The following is a 24621-nucleotide window of genomic DNA, read 5'->3' as shown; positions in this document are numbered from 1 at the left end:
CATTAATATCAAATCACTCACAACCATCAAGAAAGCAAGACAAGTAATGAAAAAAAATAAAGAACATATATATGAAACCATATATATAAAAGCTCACAAATTCTACAAAAAGCCAATCCATAATTACAAAGATTAATCTAAACAAAAGAATTTAACTAAATCCCACAAGTTCAGCGATATAGAAACAATTCCTAACTCTAGAAATCATAACTATATAGCTCAATATTGGATAAAACGAAGCACTCCCCTTTGAAGTTTTTAGACTCATGCCATCTTCATTCATCTTCAAGGAAAAGTGCTTTCAACCACGTTTAGCCATGGAAACAGCTGCACCCAACCTAATCCAAGCATCTTCCATGGAGAGAATGCATGAAAATGGAAGAAGAGGTGGAATGATGGAAACTATGATGATAAGTGAAGGAAAAGAGAGAAAAACAAATGGAAGAGGTTGCCTCTGGTGTAGAGGAATTGCCTCAAATATTGAGGTCTTTGATGTACTACGGCACCAAGAGCTTATTGAATCTTAAGAATTATAGTTGAAAATCTCATAGATATTCTGAGGACTAAATATAAGTGAAGTAGCAAACCAAACCAAGATAAATTTCTATATGCATTTTCTCTATCTCTTCATTCAAGCGATAAGTGATATCTTCTCCATTATGCTCTATTTGTATTAATTGAGTCTATTTGTTTTATTATTTGTAAAATTTTTATATCACCCAATTCACACTCTTCTTAGGTATTTAGCCATACTAACAATTGCTTCCTTATTGATTAGTTCCAGCATGGGGCTTGCCACAAAATTATCTAATACTTGCCAAATTTAAATTTCAAATTTTAAAATTCCCTCCATTTTTATTGATTTATCAGTATCCCTTCTCCCTCTTTCATTTTTTGTTTGGATTTCTTCTTTCTTATTTTAAGATATCTCCACCCTTTCTCCTTTTCTTTTAATCTGTCTCATTTCCAATATATCAAGAGAGAGATTTATTTCCTTCCCATTCAAGTACGTATCTCCACTTTCCCTCGGTTTCTCTTCAGCTCTTTTGCCCTCTCTCACGGTCGCTTCATCATCTCCCTTGCTCTTCATTCAAAACAATATTCATTATGCTTTCAAAATGCCGACCATGATAGAAGACAAAAAGTGGATATGCCAAAACGGCAAACACAATGGGAAAATGCACAATAAGTACATTGTACTGTTACTACTCCTGTTGCCTATTGGCAATGCTAGGTTGGACGATATCTTCGTTTCTCTTTTTGCCTATCTCTCTATCTGCATCATTGATCCCAGTAGCCCAAACAACCGTGCCACCTTGGTGAACTCGACGCCTCTGCCATGTAGCGTAAGAAGCAGTAGTTCAAGCAATCATGCTATCGGGTATACCTTACTTGGGTAAATCCACTCAAGAAAGTTAAATTGTATTGTTCATAATTTTCTTCCATTTAATTGTTGATAGCAACAAAGAGTACTTCTCAGGCAGAACCCGGTAAATCCAAGCCTTTTCTTCCCTTCAGTTTTCCACGTCCTCTTCTGCCTTCCTCATAGTTTTGATTTTGCCTTTTGTTTGAGTGCATTTTATTGTTCTATGTTGGCTGAATTGGTGATGATGATGGACACGCGGGTGAAGAAAAGGTTGGGGAAGGGATTATTGTGCTGTAGAATTTCTGCTCGTCTTGTTGAAAAACTCAATACCCCAATTTGAAGTCATGATCAAGGTGACAATCTGATTATGATTAGGTTCCTTTTAGCGGAGTTTTATAGTTTCAATTAATTGAGCCATTTAGTGAACAAAAATCCTTAATGTTATGGAAGATATTTTGGACTGCCACATGTAAAGCCAAAAAAAAAAAAAAACCAAAACTCCTTTTTCTACGTGGAAAAGTTCATACTTGGAAGTAAACGATGATATTAGAATTTCTCATTTTTACAATGATTCTTCAAATGTGTCTGGCACTTTTTCTCAGACCTTTCATATTGAATTCGTCAGTTATTAGGTTTCAAGATCAGCATCTCAATTGAAAGTTATTAAGGACTATTGCAAAGCTTAGGAAAGGAGAATATTTCAGCAGCCACCAAACGCTGGAAGACATTGAGGTATCAAGAACATCTTTTGCACGGAGACCTCGTTGTTTTATGACATTGTTGGATGTCCTGGCAGCTTTCTTTCCTCCATTGCTCTTCTCTGATAAAAACCAAGTTAGTGTATGAGTAATGAAGATAATCTGCCGCTGCTATGCTTGGGTGGTATGTCATGCTTAGATAGGGTATTTTTAATCTCTGATTACTACTAATTAATTGGTTTCGTTGTGGCAGAAATGATTATTATCATTTTTACTTCTGCTCACCAATATTGTTGCTCTTTTTCTCTGACTATGACCAATTATTTTGTTCCTGGTAGCTTGGATTTCTCCCTTCCTCTTCTTTGATTACCATTTACAATGACTATGTTCATTTGATTGTATGCTATAATTGTCAGATTTTGTTTTAGAAAGTTTTTATTCCCGCGCTGAAGGGCATCAATTATAATATTCCAACTAGGTGATTATAATTATTTCTTTTTTATCCCAAGAGTATGCAGAAAATCTTTAATATATGACATGTAAATATCTCTTATACCCTCCTAAATATCTAGGCTGGACGAAGATTATTATTCATGGGTAGTTAGCTTGATACTCTCATATTCAGTTGCCTCTCACTTTGCAAATCCCTAAAAACAAACAGCCTAAAATAAACCAAACAAGGGTGTGTAGCTACAGTTCGTGTCTTTCCTTATCCCTTTTCTCCCTAATCCACTAAAACAAACATAAAAGTTATAACACGTTCGTATTACAACAACAGTGGACGCAATGAAGAAGTTGGATTTTATAGCTACTTGAAATTCATGTGTGGCCCACAGACCTCGTGATGCACGAGTAGTTATGGCTCCATAATTTAACAGTCAGTTCAGAAAACTAGGAATTAGAAATCACGCCACTAAAAAAAAAATTGGTTGATTTATTTGATAATTGAATCACAAACCTATTAAAATATCCTCATCTGGCAACTTGAGTAGCAGCAAATTTCCTCCGCCATCCGAGAGATATGCCATGCAAACCACCATTCAAACGTGGACATCTGCATTTAGCAATTGTCATAAGCTTTTTATTTCTAAGGTAACAAACAAATTCAAGCCACACAAGTTACATGTAACAAACAATTTTGGGACAAAAATGTGAAAGCTGCAATGCAAATAACTGAAAAGGACCAAGAGAGCATGACAGGAAGGTGAACGGCCGACAGATTGATGCAAGAACAGTGATTCAAAAAGAAGAATGTTGAATCAACATCTTTGGAGTTACCCATTGCGCAGCCAAACTGGAACTGGATGATTAATTACCTTACACGTATCAAATAAGAATATGAAGGCAAAAGCTTCATTTTGTTTACACCATATTTTACTTCTGTAAAAGAGTACAATTAATTATTAAGAAAGTAAGCTAAATAGCTACTTGTAATGCACCCAAACTAGTGTATAGAGTTACAACAATTTGTATACTAGCTTAAGCTAAGGATATGTAACATGCACACACACATTAAATAATACTTTTGTTTACCCGTTCTTTTCGCTTATGTGTTCTTACTCTACGTTCTAAAATTGTCATCAAAGCATAGGAACAATGCACCTGAACTCCAGTAAAATAGTGAATTCTTTTTAAATAAGGAGAAGCCTATAACAATCCCCAAATGGTCTCAATTTTTCAAGGATTGTGATTTGGTTTAATGAGCAAATGTTTGCTAGTTTGGCTTGATTGTGGGGGCTGCAAAGAGCTGAAAAATCCAAGCATTATGCACATCCTAAAGTGTGTCTTGCGTTATTTATGATTTCAAAGATTTAAAAATAAAAAAAATCCATCACCAATTAGGTAAAAAAATTATTTAAAAGAAAGTTATAAAAGAAACAAACATAAGAAGGTTAGTATATTACCTAACATTAGACAGACTATATATTCTGAGAATTCAAGCTCTAGTTGAGATTCCACGAGAGCTGGATTTTCCTTCTTTCTGGTTATTATCAATTGGGCTTCAAAAGAGCATGTCATCCATGTCACGTCTGTTAAGCACTGTATCCTTAACCTTTTGCGGAAATACCCAAAAATAAATAAAAAAAATTGTAGCCAGCCGAAGATGCATCTAACGTTGTGGAGCATCATGAGATCCAGATTTATGAAGGCTGCCAACAAGTGAAGTGTATACTCTATCATCAGGTATAAAGCCCAACTTTATCACCTCATCATAGAATTTGAAGGATTCTTCCTCTCTCCCCTCCTTAGACAAACCAGAAATAATTGCTGTGTAGGTCACAACATTCCCTTTTATGCCCTTTAACGACATTTCCTTGAAAAGTTTCAGTGCCTCATCTACCTTGCCAGCAACACATTCACCATGTATAAGTGATGTGTATGTATAGACGTCCGGCACTAAACCCTTTTGGATCATTTCAAATCTTAGCCTATGAGCCTGCTCCATCTTCCCTTTCTTGCTGTAACCATATATAATGGTATTATATGAAAAGTTAGTAGGTATCACTCCCTTCTCTTCCAAATCCCTGAACAACCTCTCAGCTTCTGCAAGGTCCCCCTCCTTGCAGTATATCTCAATCAATATATTGAAACTTACCACATTGGGGGTCAGTCCTTTTTCAACCATTTCACTTAGAAACCTCTTGGCTTCCTCATACCTACTAAATTTACACAGCCCACTAGCAATGCTAGTGTAGGTGAAGACATCTGCTTCAAAACCTTTGCTTTCCATGACAACTTTGAGTCTCAAAGCTTCATCTATCATCCCTCTTTTACAATAACCATCAATTATTGTATTAAATATTACTATATTTACATCAACACCCTTCTTTTGCATCTCTTTCACTAAGATCACTGCTACGTCCATTTGGCCTGCTTTGCATACACCACTAATTAAGGCCCCGTAGGTGTGAGCATTAGGAACAATGCTTTTCTCACTCAATTCATCAAACAAAGCAAATGCCCTTTTAAGATTTCCTTTTCTACAATTCCAATTTATCAATGAAGTGTACACATAAACATCTGGTTCTAACCCTCTTTCGCACATATTGGTGAATAGCTTTTCAGCTTCTTCAATGCTGCCAGAACTTGCATACCACTGTATCAAAAGATCACAAGTGGTCAAATTATGGACAACTTGCCTCTTCTCCATCAAGTTCAATATCGCATTAACACCCTTTTGATCTTTTCTTGCAATGTATGCTTTCAACAATGTATTGTAAGTGACAACATTGGGTTTCACTATGCCTTTACCTTCCATCTCATCCATCAAAACCTTAGCTCTTTCAACTTCCCTTTTCAGACATAAAACATCAATTACAAGTGTCAAAGATTGAACTTTGATTTCAACCCTACCTAACTCAACCATCTTCCTAAAGAATCTCGTCAATAGGTCCGTCTCATTACACTTTTTCAAAGCAAGTAAAAGCACAAAACAGGATCTCTCCTCTATCACCAACCCATTTTCTTCCATATAATCATAGACTACAAAAGCCTCCTCAAACATTCTATTATCTGAATATACCCTGAATAACATATCACACAACTTTAAGAAGAAGTGGTGATCTCTTTTATCAAAGAAAGCAAGGAAATCCGAAACAGGGCAACAAAGCTTCTTATCAGTCACAATACAACTCAAAATATTCTTCATTTCCGCAAACTTTTGAGCATGGTAGAGTCTAGAAATGAGGCATGCATAATCTTGAATGTCAGGCTTACAGGAACCAAGGGAGTAGTTTGCTTTCAAGTTGTAAAATGCCAAGGATGATTGAGGTGATAAGCAACGGTTTGAGAGAACAGGATGAGTAACATGGGGGTTGATGAATGAGCAGAAACAATGCAGTTCTGTAGCTCGTTGAGAATAATTAGAACCTGGATTATTAAGGGTATAGGCAATCTTCTGAACAATTTCATGGTTGGATGTGAAGGATGAGTTTGAAGGGAGCAGCACAGTCCGATTCTTCAAAACCCTTGAGGTCTTCAAAAACATCATACTTAACAGAATTTCCAAATACTATAACTAAAAGAAGAACTTAAGTTTAAGAAATGCTACTCTTTTCACAGAAAGCTAGTATCTTGAGTACAGGCATGCGGCCAAACAAGCCCAGCAAAATACAGGACAAATCAACACTGACAAAGCCCATAGACACTTCAGATCAGAAAGTGAAACTGAAAGTGCTGCTGAAGCCAAGTAGAGGAATTTCGGTGATAGTAAACATTCTGATATCATCACATGGATCTTGACGAAATAGTTCAGGTTCTTTAACTGCAACATACACATTACTAATAGAAATTATTCACAACGAATTCCCTAAAATAGATAGGAGATGACACTTTGAACTAGAAAAGTATAGATAACTACTCACAAACCAGAATAGGTACAGCCATAGCAACATTCCCTTGCCTTGCCTGCTTGCACGGTTTTCTTGTCTGAGCCTACCAATTGAAATCCTGTAAGATTACACTGAGAAAAGAATGATTATAAAGAAAACATAGCGTTCAATTTCACGAAGCAAGTAGAGGAACAAAAGGGAAGGAAAATAAATGACTATATATGTAAAGAACTGAAGATTTATCATGACGAAGACTAGTGAAAGTCATCTATTGTTTGCTAATCAATGTTGGCCAATCATGCAGCAATAAACAATATAAACATGTTCAGCACAGCACAAATAAAATTCAGATTCAAAAAGCATAAAGAAAATTAAGAACTGAAATAAAGCGGAGATGACGAAGTTGTAAAGAAAGTTGAGAAACAAACCACGAAGAAGGAAACAACAACGACGACGTCCTCAGCTCCTCCTTTGTTCAGCTTGCGTCTCTCAACGACTCTGTTTCCAGTAGCGTCTTCCTCCCTCTCTCCTCTAATCTCCGATGGCGTCCTCCTTCAACTCGTCTTCCAGTCCAACTCGCGGCATCTCCGTTGAAGAAGACTCCAACTGGGTCAGCTCGCTTCCTCCCTCATTATCCGATGATGGTGATGGCTGCCTTCCTCCAATCCAAACCTCGTTGAGCTCATGAAGAAGAAGAGCAGAAGACAGAGACGGCAACGGAGTTCCTTCGGTCCTCACGCCGCTCTTTCATCTGGCTCCGCCCACTCCGACGAAGACGATGATGAACACTGATGTCGGAGGTCCAACGATTCTGCTCCAACTCGGGGCTCAGGTTTCAAATTCAGCCATTCCAAACGGGGTCGTTTGATAGCAATGGGAGGAGCTGAAACTTTTAAACCATGAAATTACGAAATCGTTCCTAAATTCACCATATTACTTGAGAAGTTCAGGTCTTAAATTGTAATTATAAAATATGAGGGCAAAACGAAACCAAGCGAAACATCCCCTTATAAAAAGTAATTATGAGAAATGAGAATGTTTGGATAATTGTTACCAGAAGTACTTTTTACATGTGTAAATTACTAAAAAAGACATATGTAAATATGATAATTATATAAGGGATAGATTTTATAATATATTTTAATTTGAAAAAATAAAATTGTTAATAAAATAATTTTTACCAACATAATTAATAATATATAAGATAATATAATTAATAATTAATCAATATGTGTATATATATTTATAAATTATAAAATTAAATATGTTTATAGAAAAATGATTATTTTTTTCTAACAGAAAAATATTAATTTGCTTTAAAGATTTTAAACATAAAATTCTATAACATTTTTTCATAACTAATTTTTATAACAAACTACCTCTCATCTTTAATATAAAATATAAGATTAAAAATATTTTTGAAAAAGATAAATAATTTTTGTAAACAGAAAAGAAGTGAATAAAAAAAACAGAAAAAACAATAAATAACAAAGTACTACCTCTTTTTTGCTAAAAAAAAAACAATGTACTACCTTTGAATAGTGAACAGTGAAGGAGCGAAGGGGTATGTGTCTGGTCAAAATGCTTCTCCCTAAAACCAGCTGACACTCTCCCATTTTTTTTCTAGAAGCAGATTCAAAATGCTTCTTACAAAACTATGGTTTTTGAGCCAAAATCATGATTTTAATCCAAAACTATGGTTTTTGATTTCTGATGGGTGTTTGGGCAATTTTTTTCCAAACCATGGTTTGGGTCCCCAAACCATAGTTTTGGATGATACCCAAACACCCCCTAAAATACTTCTTTCTCCTCCTCCTCCTTTGGCTTTTATTTTGCTTTTTCTCTTCTCTGGTTTGATTTTTATTTTTTCATTCCCTTTCCTTCTTCCCAGTTAATGGTCTCCTTTGTAATATTAAGTGTTAACCGATTAATTTATATAAAATTCATTTTAGATGGCACCACAAAGAAGTGTTGCAGAGAAACAAGTTTTCTGGGATGTGGAGGTGATGGAAACGAAAGAAGAATGCCATGTGTTTCATGTGCAAAGGCCAAGCTGTGAGAAAGCTCCCACCATGCTGTGCCATTTTGTTTCCTTCCTCAAAGAGGACTAAGCATGTAATTAAGTTTTAATTGGTTTGAGAATTTATGAAGTAAACGATTAGGTAAAGCATGTGGTGAAGATATATATATGTGTGTGTGTGTGCGCTTATTATGTGCAAACGCAAAAATTTCACAAGGGCGAGTGTAACCTTCACCACTTACTAACCAGAACTAACCATGATAGAAAGAACTAAAACTAGTAAACATACTCTATCATGATTATTTAAGAGCAATCACATCATTAAGGGATTAACCATTATAGAAAAGCATTCGACCTTAATTAAGGATATCATGGTTAGAAAAAGAATAACCTATATTTGTAATCATGGCAAATATGGTTATAAAACAATACGCCTTTGAATGATAAATTATAATAGCAGTTTAGACTTGACTATCTAGTCAATACTAGCAACAACTAAACTTGCAAAAATTGCCATTGTCACATCGTGGATCCACAATAATTCAATCACATGCAATCTAAGGGCTTCGGGCCCACTATCAGCACTCTAGTCTAATGTTCAGACAAAATAAACCAAAGATAGAAGGTATAACGCGTTCACTAAGTCAAATGACATAAAAATATGAGAAGGTAAAATAAGTCCCAAATGAATGCACTCTTGATGCGTGGCAATATACGAAAAGATTGCATAAAATAAGGTCGAGAAGTTCTACATTGTCAGCTACAGCTATTGAGCCTCAGGAGTCTTCCCCGAAGGTCCCACTAACGTATTGTTTCTTGAAAATGGTAAAGCGACAGGAGTGAGACTACGTCTCAGTAACTAAATCCCTACCTATCACACACCCTAGCATGGCTAGCGAGGTGTCAGGTGGGATACACAGAGTTAATAATAGTTTATAAACATTTATTTAACATTTAAACTCACAATAATCATACAAGACAAATATTTCCACCAATCTCATGCAATTGATACATTTCAAAAGAGATAACATACTTGTCATTTATTTAAAAGATATAAATATCAATGAATATCTCATGTCATATGTAATTCCTGAACCCAAATCCATCCTTATATCCTTCTTATTTCCGCTGACTGGACCCATAGGCTAAGTTTTTTCCATTTGACTGGCAACTCTGACAAGCTCACCACACGAATGATGTGGACCAGCCAAAGATCACCGAGCACTCGGTGGACCATGGGTTCCCCCTCGAAGAATTAGTGGGGTGTCGCAGTCCCTCGAAGAACTAGTGGGACAATAATAACAGCCAACCATAGAGCTCCATATGGAGGCAAATACCACGTGGCAAGTATATGAATCTCAATAACTCCAATTATCTCCTTTCCCCATCCAAAATAGATGCACAAGGTTTAAAATGATACATTTATATACATAATCAACAGAATTTCATAATAACACATCATAATCATGATCACCAATTTCTTGCAATACAAACTATGTCAATCCTCTTTAAAATAGCATCACACAAGACAGTTCATACAAAACGTAATATACTTTTATAGAATTAGTTATAAAACCACTCACCAACTTCATACTAGAGCATGCAACATATAGAAATTTAGTTACCTAGTCTCCTAGCTAACAGTCAACTACAACCAGAGTCCAACTTCAAAAATGCCACAATAGAGTTTATATCTACAAACAAAATTAAAATATTATCTCTATAATATTAGAGTTTGCGACTCACAAAATTTTAGCCTCTAAATCCTCCTCTAAAAGCTTTAATTTTACTCAAAACTCTAGCCTAAAAGACATTTTTCTAAGGTTTGGAATGAGAACATATATATATATATATGATTTAGACTCGACTCCTAAATTTTCCTTACTTAAATATCCTTTAATTATTAGATTATATTATTAGAATCACCAAATTCATCATGTAAATAGACAAACTGTAAATTTATAACTTATATTCCATTTTCGAAGGACTTAGACAAATAGACTTAGTACGAACCAGGTTATTCTCACTACAGAAGTTAAACCCTTAAATCTAATTGTTGAATTTAATTTCCTATCTATCATGATACTATCCTCTAAATTATAGCTCAATCTAACGGTGAATGAACTTTAAAATGCTAATTTACTATTCAGGACTCTATCTGCTAAATACCAAAAGATATAAGTTAAAAACGTACCTAATAACTTGTAACTCGGAGATCAAAATGATGATCTAACCGTTGAAATTAACGATTTGGATGTCTCAAATGGGCTGACCAAATTTCAATTCGATCCAACGGTTAATAAACTCAAAACTAGCACTTTTCTAAGACTACCTCAGATATGTGCGAAAATTATTTATTCACTTTAAGCTCCACTCATTATCTCCTATATATAGGCTCCTCAAACTTTTTCACTCTAAAGATTAGTCGATGTGGGACTTCTATACCATGGTTTAATTTTCTAGAATATCATCCACACACACACACAATCACACACAAAAACATTATTAAAATAATAATAATAATAATTTGCCTATATCTAACTCTTTTTTAATTAACTTAATACTAAAATATATTTATTTATAAATTTAATTAAATACTAGATAAAAATAAGGATGTTACATTTCACAAGGGCGAGATGGTAGAAAAATTGTAGTAGTATGCAAGTTATCTAATTTAATGCATGTTATTTAATTCAATTCAATCTTGCATTGAATTGTGATTCAAGTATCAAATTGTTGAGACCCTTGTTATTCTTGAACAAGAAAGAAAGGGAATAACTCCTAAATTCAAACTTGATTATATGAATATCATAAGGGGAGAGAAAAGAATATTTTGTTTGCATTGCAAAAATGATTGCTGTCAATCATATACTGATTTTTTGTCATTGGTGATGACATTATTGTTATTTCTCAATAAAGTTATGTCATTAGCAAAAATTAAATTGTGAAAATTGGCATTAAATTAAGTTCTAGTAAAAATTGGCATTATTTTCTTAATTTAGTTGTAATTGACAAGTCTAGTATGAAAAATAATAAGTGTTGAAAAGCTACTCACATTAATTTAAGTTTTGACACAAATTGGCTTTATTGCTACAATTTTAGTTGCCAATGACAAGTTATCATAGGAAATAATAAGTGTTAAAAAGTTATTCACATTAACTTAAGTTTTAGCAGACATTAACATTATTTTCATAATTTAGTTGCCAATAACAAATCTAATATGAGAAATAACAAGTGTTGAAAAGCTATTCCTATTAACTTCAATTTTAGCTAAAATTGGTATTATTTTCATAATTTAGTTGCTAATGACAAGTTTAACATGAGAAATAACAAGTGTTGAAAAGTTATTCCTATTAACTTTAGTTTTAGCTAAAATTGTTATTATTTTCATAATTTAGTTGCCAATAACAAGTCTAACAAGAAAAATAGTAAGTGTTGAAAAGCTATTCATGTTAACTTAAGTTTTAGCTGAAATTAGAATTATTTTCACAATTTAATTACCAATAACAAGTCTCGTATGTGAAATAATAACTGTTGAAAAGCTATTTACACTAACTTAAGTTTTAGCCAAAATTGCCATTATTTTCATAATTTAGTTACTAATGACAAGTCTAGCATAGAAAATAACAAGTGCTAAAAAACTGTTTATATTAACTTAAGTTTTAGCAGAAATTAGTATTATTTTTATTAGGGGTGTGCATTAAGCCCAAATGCCCACTGAGCCTGCCCGAGCTCAAAAAAGAATGGGCATCTTTGGGCTGGGCATTTCATGAGCAGGGCTAAGCATCGGGCAGGACATGCTGCCCTACCCATTTGGCCCTACCTGGATTATATATATATATATATTATAATTTATGAAATAATATTAATATATTATATTCCTTTGCCAAAAAAAAAGTTATATCCCTCCTCTTTGCAATTTAATTTGTTATTCTCACGTGTCTGTTAGTTTTCTATTTTAGGGGATCTAATTCTTCTAAAGAAGCAATAATATCTTGCTTTTAACTTATTCTTTGTGAGTTTTATTAGGTGTATCCTATTGTGTGTTGCTGTTGTAATATTAGCTATTTATAAGTCAGTCTTCCCCTCTATGCCATCAACAACTTTCTTTGTTAGAGAATGGAGTTCATACATTACATATTTGCATAAATCAACACTTTTGAATATTTATACAAGATAGAAAACAAGATTGGGGTGCGAGCAGGGAAAGAAAATTAGGATTTAATTATCTGAATTACATGTTTTATTTTTTATTTGATTTATATTTAGTTATTTTGTATTAATTTTTTATGAACTAGTCATATGATGGAAAGAAGTCTTTTAGTTTTATGGACTGCTAATTGCATTGTATCGCATAATAAGTGTTTGTATATTAAAAGTAGTTATATTAAATTATTATAAGATTATAAGATTTTTTTATTTTTCTTTTTACAATTATTTTCATCCTATTTTTATATGGCCTATATTATTCCTATTAGCCCATTGCTTCAGTTTTAATATCTTTTTGCAATCCTTTAGGTAATATTTAATTTTGCCACTTGAATAGATAATCAAGCTTCTATTACATCTCCATCCCCGACCCTCAATGGAATATCTCAATATGCTTCAACCCCTCTTCAATTTTTTCAGATGTTTTATTCTTTTCTCAACTTTCTGGAGATTAATGCAAACCATTTGAATTTGAAGGCTTTAATTACAATCTTGAGAGTTGTTTTGTTCTAAATGGATTACGAATATTATTTATTTAGATATCGGCAGGTCATCACCATTTGGGCAGCAAAGCTCACCCTGCCTAGCCCGCCTATGCCTAGCCCAAAATGGTTAGGGCTTCTATGGGCAAGGCCAGTGCAGCTCGCTCACACTTTGAGCTGGGCATCGAGCAGGGGTCCTAGTCTGCCTAGCCCTGCCCATGTGCACTCCTAATTTTCATAATAATTGTCAATGACAAGTCCTGTATGCCAAATAACAAGTCATGAATGCTAAATTACGAATTTAGTTTTAACAAGGTTTGTTGAGCAATTATAAGTATTGGCAAGCGAAAACTAAAGCTGGTAATGGGTCCAACTTGCTAACCCTACAAAAATGGCGAGTTAAGTTAGCTAAAAATCAACCCGCCAGTAAATGAAACTTTTTAACCTACAATGCCTAACCCACAACCCGGGCTAACCTGTATTTAATTTTTTTAAAATTTTATTAATTATTATATTTTATACCCTATCTAAAAGATACCTATGTCATTTATTTAGTATTTTCAATCAAGTATTTGAAGGAAAGATAAAAATTTCATTATATTTTCTTTATATGTATAAGGAAAAAATATTTTTAAAATGCAAAGTTAAAAAAAAAAAATAGTTGGCGGGTTAGGATTAGTTAAAAGTCAACCCGCCATTACACGAGATATTTTCAACATGCACCGCCTAACCCTAATTGTCACAAGACAACCTGCAACTCGCGGGTTGGCCTGTATTACCACCCCTAACGAAAACCATTAACCTCATTTAGTGCAAAAAATCACATTATTTTCATAATTTAGTTGCCAATAATAAGTCATCACTGGAAAATAATAAGTGTTGCAAATCTAATATCATTAACTTCTCTCGTGCACAAAATAACATTATTTTTGTAATTTAATTGTCAATAAGAAGTATTGAATGTCAAATAACAACTATTTTTTGAATGTGTTTCTTGAAATGGGATTTTTTCTTGGAAGTATAGTCACAATCCTTCTTGTCTTTGCACTTTATGCGAAGATAAGAGTGATCATAGTTTGGTTTGAACTTAGCATTCCCTTTCATTATTGCCTTAAGGAGTCTCTGTGGGTCATATAGCTTATCCAATATGGCCAAGGCTAGTTGATAGATTGCTCCTAAAGAAAGTTGTGAAACTTCCCTTTGAAGGGATGCTATTATACGATAAAGTTTTGGCTAGAGTTCATCAGATAAGGATGCAATAAAGACATGTCTCAACTGTGGTTCTTCATGTCCTCATAAGAGATAGTATTTTTCAAACATTCATGAAAAATGTCTTTGCAAATCTCTTTTATCAAGAGAACAGCACTTTATTTCAAAATATTCTTGGTAATGTCTTCTCTGGATAACATTGAAGTCTCCTAAGAATTCCTTGTGGATAGCACCAAGGAATGTTCCAAGACTATCAGCTCTAAGAAATTGCATATGGACATAGGGATTCATGTGAATAAACCATTCTCTCAAAGAACCAGTCATGTGAGAGACAAATCTTGTAATAATTTGTCTAAGAGTTATCCCTGGTCGTGTCATCCGAAGATCTAGCCATGCACCAAACTCATGAAGGCGATCTCTCCATTTGTGTGGAGGAAGGTCATCAAAAGTAAACCAAGGACCTGAAGATGGTTTATGATTATGCTGATCAGTTTGGGCAGTTTCTTCTTGGACTTCATCCTTGGAAGAGGGATCTTCGACAATAGGATTGGTACGAGATGTTTCATGATGTGGTTCTCTTGGCTAATCAACCATAGCAATTTTTGACAAATCCGCAAGGCGTTGTTCTGTAAAGTAGTCCTTAGATTATGTCTGAGATAGAGCTTCTTCTATTGTTGCTTCTGTAGAGTTGTCTTCAAGCATCTCATCAGAGGAAAAAGACTCATTCATTTTTGAGGAATGAGGTAGATGTAGAAGGAGTAGGGGCAATAACAGGTGATTTTCCTTGATCTTGTTGATCAGAAGTGAGTGAAGATGTCTTTGGCAGAGAGGAAGGAGGAGTTCTTATGATCAAAGGCCTTTATAGTCTGATATATGAGAAAGTAGGGTCAGTATATGTAGGGATTGAATACATAGAAGTGAATGAGGTGGCTATGGAAAGAGGTTGAGGATTCAGAGGATGAGATTGAGTACCAGAAAGGTAAACAGTCTTTTTCTTGGATGGCTTCTTGGGTTTTCTGAGGTGTTGAGTATACTGGTAGGTGGTTCTAAAAAGATTATCATGGTTTGTTCCTGAAGGCTTATAGGGAGTATATAGAGTAGGTAGTGATGGAAGATATGGGTATGAAGAAAATAATGTCTCTATAGGTAGAGATGTGGTTATCCATATACCCTAAACCGAAAAGCATGAGCGGGAGGCAAAAATGATGTTAGGCACTTGTATTAAGATTTATAAGCAATGTCATGAATTGTTATAACATCATCTCATTATAGTATGTTATCAGTTACATTGAAAGCAATTATTGGAACGCAATTTAAACGGTAGTGTATAAAACATTTTCAAGAAATTAATATAATATTCTTCCTCTTATAATATTCAACAAAATAGAAAGGAAGAAAACAAGAGCTTTTCTCAAAAGAGAAGCAAAGCAGAGTCTCTCTCTAGAATCTCTTTCTAGAGGCAATCTCTTTGAATTGCTTTATTGGTGTTTGGTTCAAAGGAAATGAGAGGAGTAAAGGAACGAGATGGAACAAAGAAAGAGAGAGTCATTAAAAATAAAACTAACTTTTATTCAAAAAAATTATATTTTTAAAAATGTAATATATTTATTCCATCATCAAGCCGAGCAAGTTTCATTTGCCAATTCAACCAAACAAGATAGAAAGAAGTACCTAGGTCCTCCTATTACATTTTGCTTGGCTTTCACGTCATCATTGCACAATAACCCTTCACTTGTTCTAACATAAATTAATAAAATAGGCATACTTCATGTATGAATAAATCTTATAGAAAATAAAATCCATTTCATTTTGCCTCTCTTTCTTTGTTTTTTTTTTCCTATAAACAAAAAATTTTAGTGATTTGGATCTATGAGGCTTATTAAGGTCAAGTACCTCCAAACTCAAAAAATGCTTATAAAAGTACTTATAAGTTAAGGTTAAGATGTATCCAACACCTTGAAATATTTTTTAGGTATGTTCAACACTCTAAAATATTTTGTGATTCATCCAGTATCTTGAACTATTTTTCTAAATTCATCTAGTACACTAAATTGACTAAAGTAATTTTTTTTTTAGGTGCATCCAATACTCTAAAAACTACTAAAAAAATATTTTAAGGTATTTGATGCATATTTGTTTAGTAGACTTTTTGAGGAATTAATGGCAAAAGTTAAAATTGCTCCTAAAAAATAAGGATACAATTGCTCCTGGAAAAAATTAATATTTTAAGAGCAAAATCATACCATAAGATGTTTTAGAGAGCGAAACTCACCTAAAAGAATATTTTAGGAGGCCTGATGAATTACATAATATTTTAAGATGCTAAATCACATAAAAAAAAATACTTTAAGGTGTTAGATACAGGTTAGTCTTATTTATCCACTAACAAAGTCTTATATCAATAATGTATTTTGAATCCATGATCTTGTGAATTTTGGACTAACCAAAATAACAGAGAAAAGAGAGCTAGAAAAGAAAATAAGGAAAGAAATATATTTTTCTTCATTTGAATAAGGGAGGAAAAATGAAAAGAAAAAAAAGTAGGACCCACATCCCATTTTTTCTCTAAGTTTTCTCTCCACATATGGAGAGAAAATGAAAAGAAAAATCACACTCCCCCTTTGGCCCTCCTTAGCACGAATGTGAGAAATTTTTTTTGAAAGAACTAATATGCTAGTCCTTATAGTTTTACTATACTTTGAATTAGGTCCTTATAGTTTTTTTTAATTTTTTACGCAATCCTTATAATTAGCTCCATTAGCCTTTTTAGTCCTTCTGTCTGTGAGGGCCGTTAATTTAAGTTACTGAGGGTGTGGCGCTGCCTAGGCTAACCCAACTCCTTTATCAAGTGTAAACCAGCCGAGCAAGAATTATGCAAAAACTATCCAACACAACCAGAATAAGAAACCATCCACAATATTAGCTATCCTGAAGATGATGCTCTAATTTACCCACCAACTTCAACCCAGCTATTTTGACACAGACACCCTCAAAACGCGGCCATGTTTAGATCTAATAGCTATCATAGAAACTTTGCCCGCTATTCTCATCAATCTAGTATGTTACATATGTAGTGTGTTTCGTTGGCTCTCCCAATAACTTGACACGCAGACTCCTTATACAAATTGAAATGATAAGGAACCCAACTGTTGTTGTATCTGATGTTTAATATTGTAAGGGAAAAGGAAGAACACGTAGTTATAATTATCACATCAAGTTAACCAAATTCAAATGGAAATATGCCTTATCCTATTAGAGCTTAGTATGAGCTATTACAAACAAACAACCATTTTCAAGCATGTCAGTCCAAAAACAAAAGTATAGAGATATGGCCAATATTATTAACCAGAGACTTTGCATGATGAAGAACCTTGTCGGTTAGGTATCTCTCTGCCTTGGAACCTGCCTCCTGGTTAGTGAAACACCTTTTCGGTATCAACCTAGGGTTGCAGAGTGTGAAACCTATCACCACAAGCTACACGCTTAATCAGGAAACTCTTGGAGAGTACGATTCTAACAATAGTGGACGAAGAGACAATAAAGAGATGACAAATTGACAATCACGAGCCGAGTTGCAAGCATATGTGTTTCAAAACACCTGTGTTGCGGTTCGGGGGGAAAAACAGAGCATCATCATCGGCATAGCTATGGTCTATAGTGGGTTTTAGATTAACTAGGTTATGCTTGGTAAGGAAGAGGATTAGCCTCGTCAACGCCACATCACCCTTGTCAACTTAAGTTAGCAGTCCTTATAGACGAAAGGACCACTACGGCTAATAGAGCAAACTATAAGGATTGCATAAAAAATAAAAAAACTATGAAGATCTAATTCAAAATATGGTGAAATCATAAGGACTAGCAGATTAGTTTTCCCCTTCTTTTTTAATTTTCAAACCTAATTTTGTAGCATCGTCTTCTAGCATGAACATTTTCCCACCTTTATTATATAACATGACATGAGCGGCAATTTTATCATCGGTTTTTATGTAAATTTTTTTATATAATTTTTTTATTTCCTTTTATTATAAAATGCAAGTGTTGAACTACACGTAAAAAATACTTTTATAATCACCGTTGGGGTTTTGCCCCTTTCTTTTCTTTCCTAGGGTTTATCCTTATGGGAGCATGTTTCTCTACGTGAGCAGGGGCATTTTTTCCGACAGCTCTCTGGTAACTCCTGTGGGAGAGGACGTTGAACAGCGTGTGTGAGTGAAGGACATGCATGTGTGAATGTTTGTGCTTATTTGAGGCCGTTGGGAATAACAATCAAGATAAAGGAGAGAGTATCTTGTGATACGTGCTATGGATATGGATCTGTGGAATTATAGAAGGAATTGTGATGGCCAAGGTGGAGCTAAGTCAATTAAAGACATATCCCTAACAAAACAAATGTTTGAGTGACGGAGGTCAAAGGAACCATGGATTATAGTGCAGAAATTGATAAGCGGTGAGAATGATCTGACTAGGTCTGTGCTGATAGAAGAAAATTTTCATAGCAACCTTTGCTATAATAACATCAATATCAAAGCTCTATTTTTTTGATTTGATGATACTAAGCGATGTAAGGTTTGGTCGAATCTACCTCTCTCGCTAATATGTTTAATAACTCTAGGAATGTGCTATTATGTTGATGAAGATTCCCAAAATCTAAGGATCCTAAGGTAAGATAATTTTTGCTTTGTCCAACTCTATTTGTGGAATATTTGGATCAATTTGATACACTGGATTTGGTTGGAGAGAGCTTTTGTAATGTATGTTAACTGTCCTTTACGTGGAAAAATAATGGAAAGAAAGGAGGTTCAGAAGAGAATGAATTTGGCATGGTTAGAGATTCTTCAATTGATTGTTATACCTCTATCCGAAAGTCTAATATGGCCTTTTTGTGCTGATTATGACGATGGTTTATGGCTCAATTTTTGTTCTTTTACCAGCAACAATGAATCTTTATGGAATTAGTGACTTCTTCGTATTATGATACTCTTTATTTAGTTGAGTTTGCAGAGATGAATATTGTTGTGAATACTTTGTTCTCTCTTATTATTTAGAAGGGAAGATTGTTTGCAAACTCTGGTCAAGTTGTTTTAAAGAAGCAGGATGATTTGAGATGGGTTCCACCTAAAGAATGGGATTATTAGAGAAGTTTTATGTTTAGTTGTTGGTGCTCTTAGGCAAAATGATGCAGAGTCCAGATTTCTTATGCTCCTTATCCTGGAGGTCCATTTTGGCTTCAGCACCACTCTTCCTCTCTTAGTTCAAAGGAGTGGTTTAAAGCTGCCATTGTGGACGCAGCATTGGCACTAGAGAAGTTGGGCTCAATTGTTAAGTTTTTGAGACTACCACCTTCTATAACTGTTCTTGTTTGTTGAAGTATTGGGATTTGGCTTGCATTGTTCAGCTGAAGAGTGTTCCTTTGTGCTTGTATTTTGTTCTCGTTTTTGTTTTTAGTTTCTATATTTTGTTGGTTTTCATACTAGTTATACTTTTTGTGTGTTGTACTTTGGTGTTTTGTAGACTGTTACTTTGAAATGATATGAGCACAAATATTTATGGCAAAAAATTTAACTTTAAAAAATATCCGCTTTTTAATTTTTAGGTTAAAGAAATAACAATTTTACAAAATTATTTTATTTTAAAATATATTAACATTATAATATATCTTTACCAAATAATTTGATGATATTAATACAAATGTGATTTTTTCATTGCGATATTTGATTTGGTTTTAAACATGATAAATTTTGATATACGAATAGGTATATTCTAGTCATTTTGATATTTAATATTTTATTACATATCACATTAAATTTTAATGCTCTGGAACTATCAACTTTAAAAACAAAGGTTTTTTATTTCCTAAAAATTAAATTCCAAATTAGATCAAAATCAACAATTTAAGAGTTGTGAACCTAATATTCATCCCCAAACAAAGCACCAGAATTTATTTTCACTGTCGAATAAAGGGCGATTTCAATTTCGTCACGAGTTACGTGTATAAATATAATTATTTGCACAAACATTTTAATTTTGCTTGTATATTATTTTATCTCATTGATAAATATGGAAATGGATTTCTTTGCATTAACTATTGATTTGAAATTACACATAATGAAACTTTACTGCTTTTGAAGGTAGTGAGAATGATCAAAGATTTATTAAAGAAGAAACGTTGAAGTTTCAGGTACTGCCAGAAGAGGTAACCTTATAGGATACATACACTCCTATAGCTGCAATCACTAAAATTGCAGCACCCATATTTATAAGCATTGGCTTCTCTTCTTCCTTCCATTTTCCTTCTGAAATTTTTGTCACAACCTCTGAAGTTGAAGATGACACTTGTCTTATTCCTTTCCCTATTGTGCCAACTCTATCTTCTTTTGTAGGCAAAGTTTCATTTTCTTTTTTTGTTATTTCTGCAGTCTTTTGTCTTGTCTTTATTTCCTTTTCTTTTAATATTTTCTCGGGCTTTCCTAGTAATTTTCCTTCTTCTTCCTTATTAGTTCCTCTTTCTTTCTCAATTTCTTCAGCACCCTTTTCAAACCTTTCATCTTCGCGCTTTTTTGGAGCAAACTTTAATGTGGGTCTTTGCTCTATTTCAAACGGGCCAACCGGAGGCGTTTTATCAATGAGCTTTCTCTGAGACTTTATCATTGTGGGGATGGGTTCAGTTTCATCTTGGCCTTTAAGCTTAGACTCCTTGGTAGGATCTGGAGGCATAAGAGCTTTTAATCCTTTTTTGTCGTCTTCCATTTTTTTAAAATCTTCTTTCCCTCTACGAATTCTGAATTTAAAAGGAATTTCCTCATCATGGGTTCCTCCAGCTGTTTTTTCTTCCGATTTACCTTGTGTAAATCCTTGAGGACTCCAATAGGTCTTTTCAGGCGCTGGGCCTTCCAATACAGGGGTATATTTATGAGGGCTTCCCTCTTGCGCCTCCTTGGTCCTAGGCTCTTGGGTTGTTTTGCGGGTCTCAGGCCTTAGGTCTTCAACCTGAGTAGGTCCATACTTTTGTTGGATTTTTTCATGGACTTTTTCAGGTTTTGAATCAATAACTGTAGGATCTGTGGGCTTTTCCTGGGTCTTTCCATTAGGCCTAGGCACTTGTTTCTTTGAGGGAAATCGGCTTTTTTGTTGGGCTTCCGTTCTGGGAGAATGTTGGGAAAGAATCTTCTTTGCCATTGTAATGATGAGAACTCCCTCACTAAGGTTGGCCTTGAGCTTGCCTTCATCGCAGTTCCGTGGAATAGGATATGATTGATCAAAATGGATCCACCTATTATTGTCACTATCAATTGGCCTCTTTCCAGAAACATTCAACATCCTTGTATAGGTCATAAATGTAATCTTTATTTGATCCCTTGTAAAGCCTGCAATTACCAAAAAATCCCCATGTATATATGAATATATGCGTATATATGAATAGCTACAACATGGTAATTTTGGCAAAAAAAAAAAAAAAAGAATACCTACATGGAAATAACAAAAATAATAAGCCTTTTTTTCACTACCATATTAATAAACTTTTTGCTATATATTCTGATAGTTAATGGGAAAAGTTATTCCTCATTTACGTTGTGGATTTTCTCCTTGTCACATTCGAAATGTTTTGAAAGCATATAAAACATTATTTTATTTAGTTATTTATAAAAGCATATGTCAATCTCCTAAAATACCCTCTTTGTATTTAAATTACTCCTTGATGGAAATTCTTAATATGTGCAATTAAGGATAGTTTAAAAAATTATAATTTTGAAAGACAAAATAGATTGGAGACATATACTCAGGATTAAAATAAAACCTCCTAACTATTTCCTATATTTAGGATAAGAGAAAGTATTAATTAATACTCCCTCTGGTCCTTATTATAAGTTTCAAATAACTAATTCATAAGTAATAAACATATAGTTAAAATTAGTTAAAAATAATAAATATGTTAGAAAAATATTTTTGTTTTCAAATACGCCCTTATAATAATAAAAAAAAAGATGAAAGAGAATATGTGAGAAAATATGGTAAGAAAGAAATCATTAAGGGCAACATTTAAAAAAAAAACACATTAAATATTAAGACAAACACAAATTGAAGTTTATAAAATCGACTATATCTCCTCTCTAATTTGAAGCTTATAAATAGGACCAGAAATAGTACACAAGACCACATGTACATTTCATGCTTGTCATCAATATCATGCATCCATACTTGGACAATCAAGATCATGCTTAATTTTATATATATATATATATATATCTATGTATATGAGATAAATTTTTTCATTTTAATATATGTATAATCTAAAATAAATATAATTTTATAATTATACCTATGTGAAAAAGTAAATTTTATTTAAAAATTGTAAATTAAAAGCTCTAAATCTAGATCATTTAAACTGCATTTGGTTTTTGGACAAACATGTTGCTCATGGCTACCATGAGAGGAATAAGAACCCTTTATATTTTGGGAAATATCCGCTTTAGACGTATCAATAACACCACACAGACACAAATTATACACACACACACACACACACACACATGACGTACCTGGAAGAAGGATGCGCAGAGAGTGAACTTCGTTATTCTCAGATAACTCAGTGCTGGGCTCGAAGTAGTCATGCACAGGACCAACAGAACTTGATGTTCTTGTCTTCGTAGCCATATATGCTTAGAGTTTTTGTTCTCTTATTATGGAACAGAACGAAAGTGTTTTTCTGAATATGTTGCTTTGTGGGTTACGACATTTCCGTATGTATATATATGTGCTTTGAGACATAATAGGGTTTCTTGAATACGAGACAATTCCTTTTTTGTTTGCTTTGGTTTTGTCAATGGAAATGGCTTGAAATTTTCCCTTACTGGGTACAATATGTGAGGCATAACTTCTTCGGCAAATAAAGTCCTTGTTCTTTGTCTTCCCCCATTCATACATTTATCCTTTGCGAACTACGCAATCAATTTATATAATATGTATGTGAGATATATTTACACACGTTTATGTTAAAAGTAAAATATAAATTATACGGGCTTCAGTTAATGTTTTTTTAAAGTTACATGCATTTTTTTTAATTTAATCCGTCGATATTTGGGGTAATAGCAATCAACTAATTTGGTTTGCGAGAATGCAGGCCCACAATGGGGGAAACCTCGCTAGCTACCATCAAACAATTATCGTGGCTGCATATTCAAGGCTCAAATACGGGACCACTAGTTAAGGTTGGCTTGCAAAAATGGATAACCATCCTTTTTATTTTCAAGGTTTGGTTTTGAAATAACATGTACACCCTTGTAAAATCAATAAAAGTTGAGGATGTAATTTTAATGCAATTCAATAGAAAAGTGCATTTTCGTTGGAAAAAAAATAAATAAGAGGCGTATGTGCTGAGTGAAAAAGAAAAGCTGGTGATAATGATGTTTAAGGGCTGTACTATTTTGCATGTATTATATCATGTGACATACAATTATAAATCTATTATAGAATCAAAATTTAGTACTCTTCCTGTCCTTAATATAGGACCTAATTGTTGAGTTGGTTTTGGTTCTAAATATAAGACCTATTTCTCATATTTATCAATTTTTTCTAAATTACCTCTACGGATACTCTTTCAACCATAATCAAGTAGAAAAGGAAGATGAGGTATTAAGAAAAATGATTATGGTATTTTAGGAAAAATGTGTCACATTTCATATAATTAACTAACTTACCTAACTTTCTTAATCTAATCAAATTAGTTAAATAAGTCTTATATTAAGGACCGGAGGAGTATATTATTTTGGGAGAATCTCAAAAGAATATCTTTGAATTTTAAAATTTCAAATTAATATTATTCGCTACATTTCTTTAATAATAATTGATAATATTTGAAAACACATGATAACACATTTTTATAGTCTTTTTTTATTTGGGATTTTAAAATTTCAGAGGTATTTTTTGAGATTTTTTTAACATTATTTTCCCTTTAATATTAAAAGAATTCAGACAGCCTTCAAAAGAAGCTTTACTGCCCACTTTAGTTTGCCATAAAGCTGATAAAGATTTCTCTCCGGTGTATCCAAAAAAAAAAGGCCGACAAAGATACTATGGTAAGGGGCTATGGTGTGAAATCACAATCTTCCAATGCCTTTTAGAAGGTAAATCTTCTCTTTAAGTCATAAAGTGTGATCCTTTGAGTCCTAACATTATAGAGAATCATTAATTATTTATGCTTTCTTAATTAGTCAATTCATTCATCATTAGCCTCTCATACAATGGATAATAAAATGGATCCCCCAAAATCAATTTTTCAATCAAAACGAATAAAAAATATGTATGTAAA

The 24621-nt window shown here is 33.5% G+C and overlaps 2 protein-coding genes across 9 annotated transcripts; both read right to left on the bottom strand.

Annotated features, from left to right (window-relative positions):
* Positions 1-1874: 1874 nt before the first annotated feature.
* On the bottom strand, positions 1875-19844 carry LOC114755290 (pentatricopeptide repeat-containing protein At2g32630). Of its 8 annotated transcripts, none has more exons than XM_028944155.1 (5): positions 6824-7233; positions 6429-6513; positions 3969-6328; positions 3023-3118; positions 1875-2186 (listed from the first exon to the last, which is right to left on the bottom strand). In XM_028944155.1, exon 3 carries the CDS (start codon positions 6053-6055, stop codon positions 4175-4177), a length of 1881 nt encoding a protein of 626 aa, XP_028799988.1. In that variant the 5' UTR covers positions 6056-6328; positions 6429-6513; positions 6824-7233; the 3' UTR covers positions 1875-2186; positions 3023-3118; positions 3969-4174. The 8 variants fall into 8 exon arrangements, with proteins under 8 accessions (XP_028799988.1, XP_028799987.1, XP_028799989.1 ...); XM_028944154.1 differs by lacking the exon at positions 1875-2186 and adding an exon at positions 19835-19844 and having other exon boundaries at positions 2831-3118; positions 6824-7209; XM_028944156.1 differs by lacking the exon at positions 1875-2186 and having other exon boundaries at positions 2831-3118; positions 6429-6526.
* A 645-nt stretch (positions 19845-20489) lies between these two features.
* Positions 20490-22967, bottom strand: LOC114755288 (inactive protein RESTRICTED TEV MOVEMENT 2-like). Its single transcript, XM_028944150.1, has 2 exons — positions 22853-22967; positions 20490-21679 (listed from the first exon to the last, which is right to left on the bottom strand). Exons 1-2 carry the CDS (start codon positions 22965-22967, stop codon positions 20490-20492), a joined length of 1305 nt encoding a protein of 434 aa, XP_028799983.1.
* Positions 22968-24621: the final 1654 nt, after the last annotated feature.

This window comes from Neltuma alba, unplaced genomic scaffold (genome assembly GCF_004799145.2).
Source record: "Neltuma alba isolate B1F8T4 unplaced genomic scaffold, ASM479914v2 tig00010247_pilon, whole genome shotgun sequence".
Taxonomy (NCBI): Eukaryota; Viridiplantae; Streptophyta; class Magnoliopsida; order Fabales; family Fabaceae; genus Neltuma; species Neltuma alba.
The sequence above is the reverse complement of the archived record's forward strand: the minus strand, read 5'-3'. Positions and strand labels throughout refer to the sequence as shown.

Excerpts from the sequence above, each read along its gene's own strand:
- LOC114755290 (XM_028944154.1), bottom strand. The coding sequence starts at position 6,055 with ATGATGTTTTTGAAGACCTCAAGGGTTTTGAAGAATCGGACTGTGCTG.
- LOC114755288 (XM_028944150.1), bottom strand. The coding sequence starts at position 22,967 with ATGGCTACGAAGACAAGAACATCAAGTTCTGTTGGTCCTGTGCATGAC. Across the intron at positions 21,680-22,852 it reads TCTGCGCATCCTTCTTCCAG|GCTTTACAAGGGATCAAATA; the intron begins GTACGTCATGTG and ends TGGTAATTGCAG.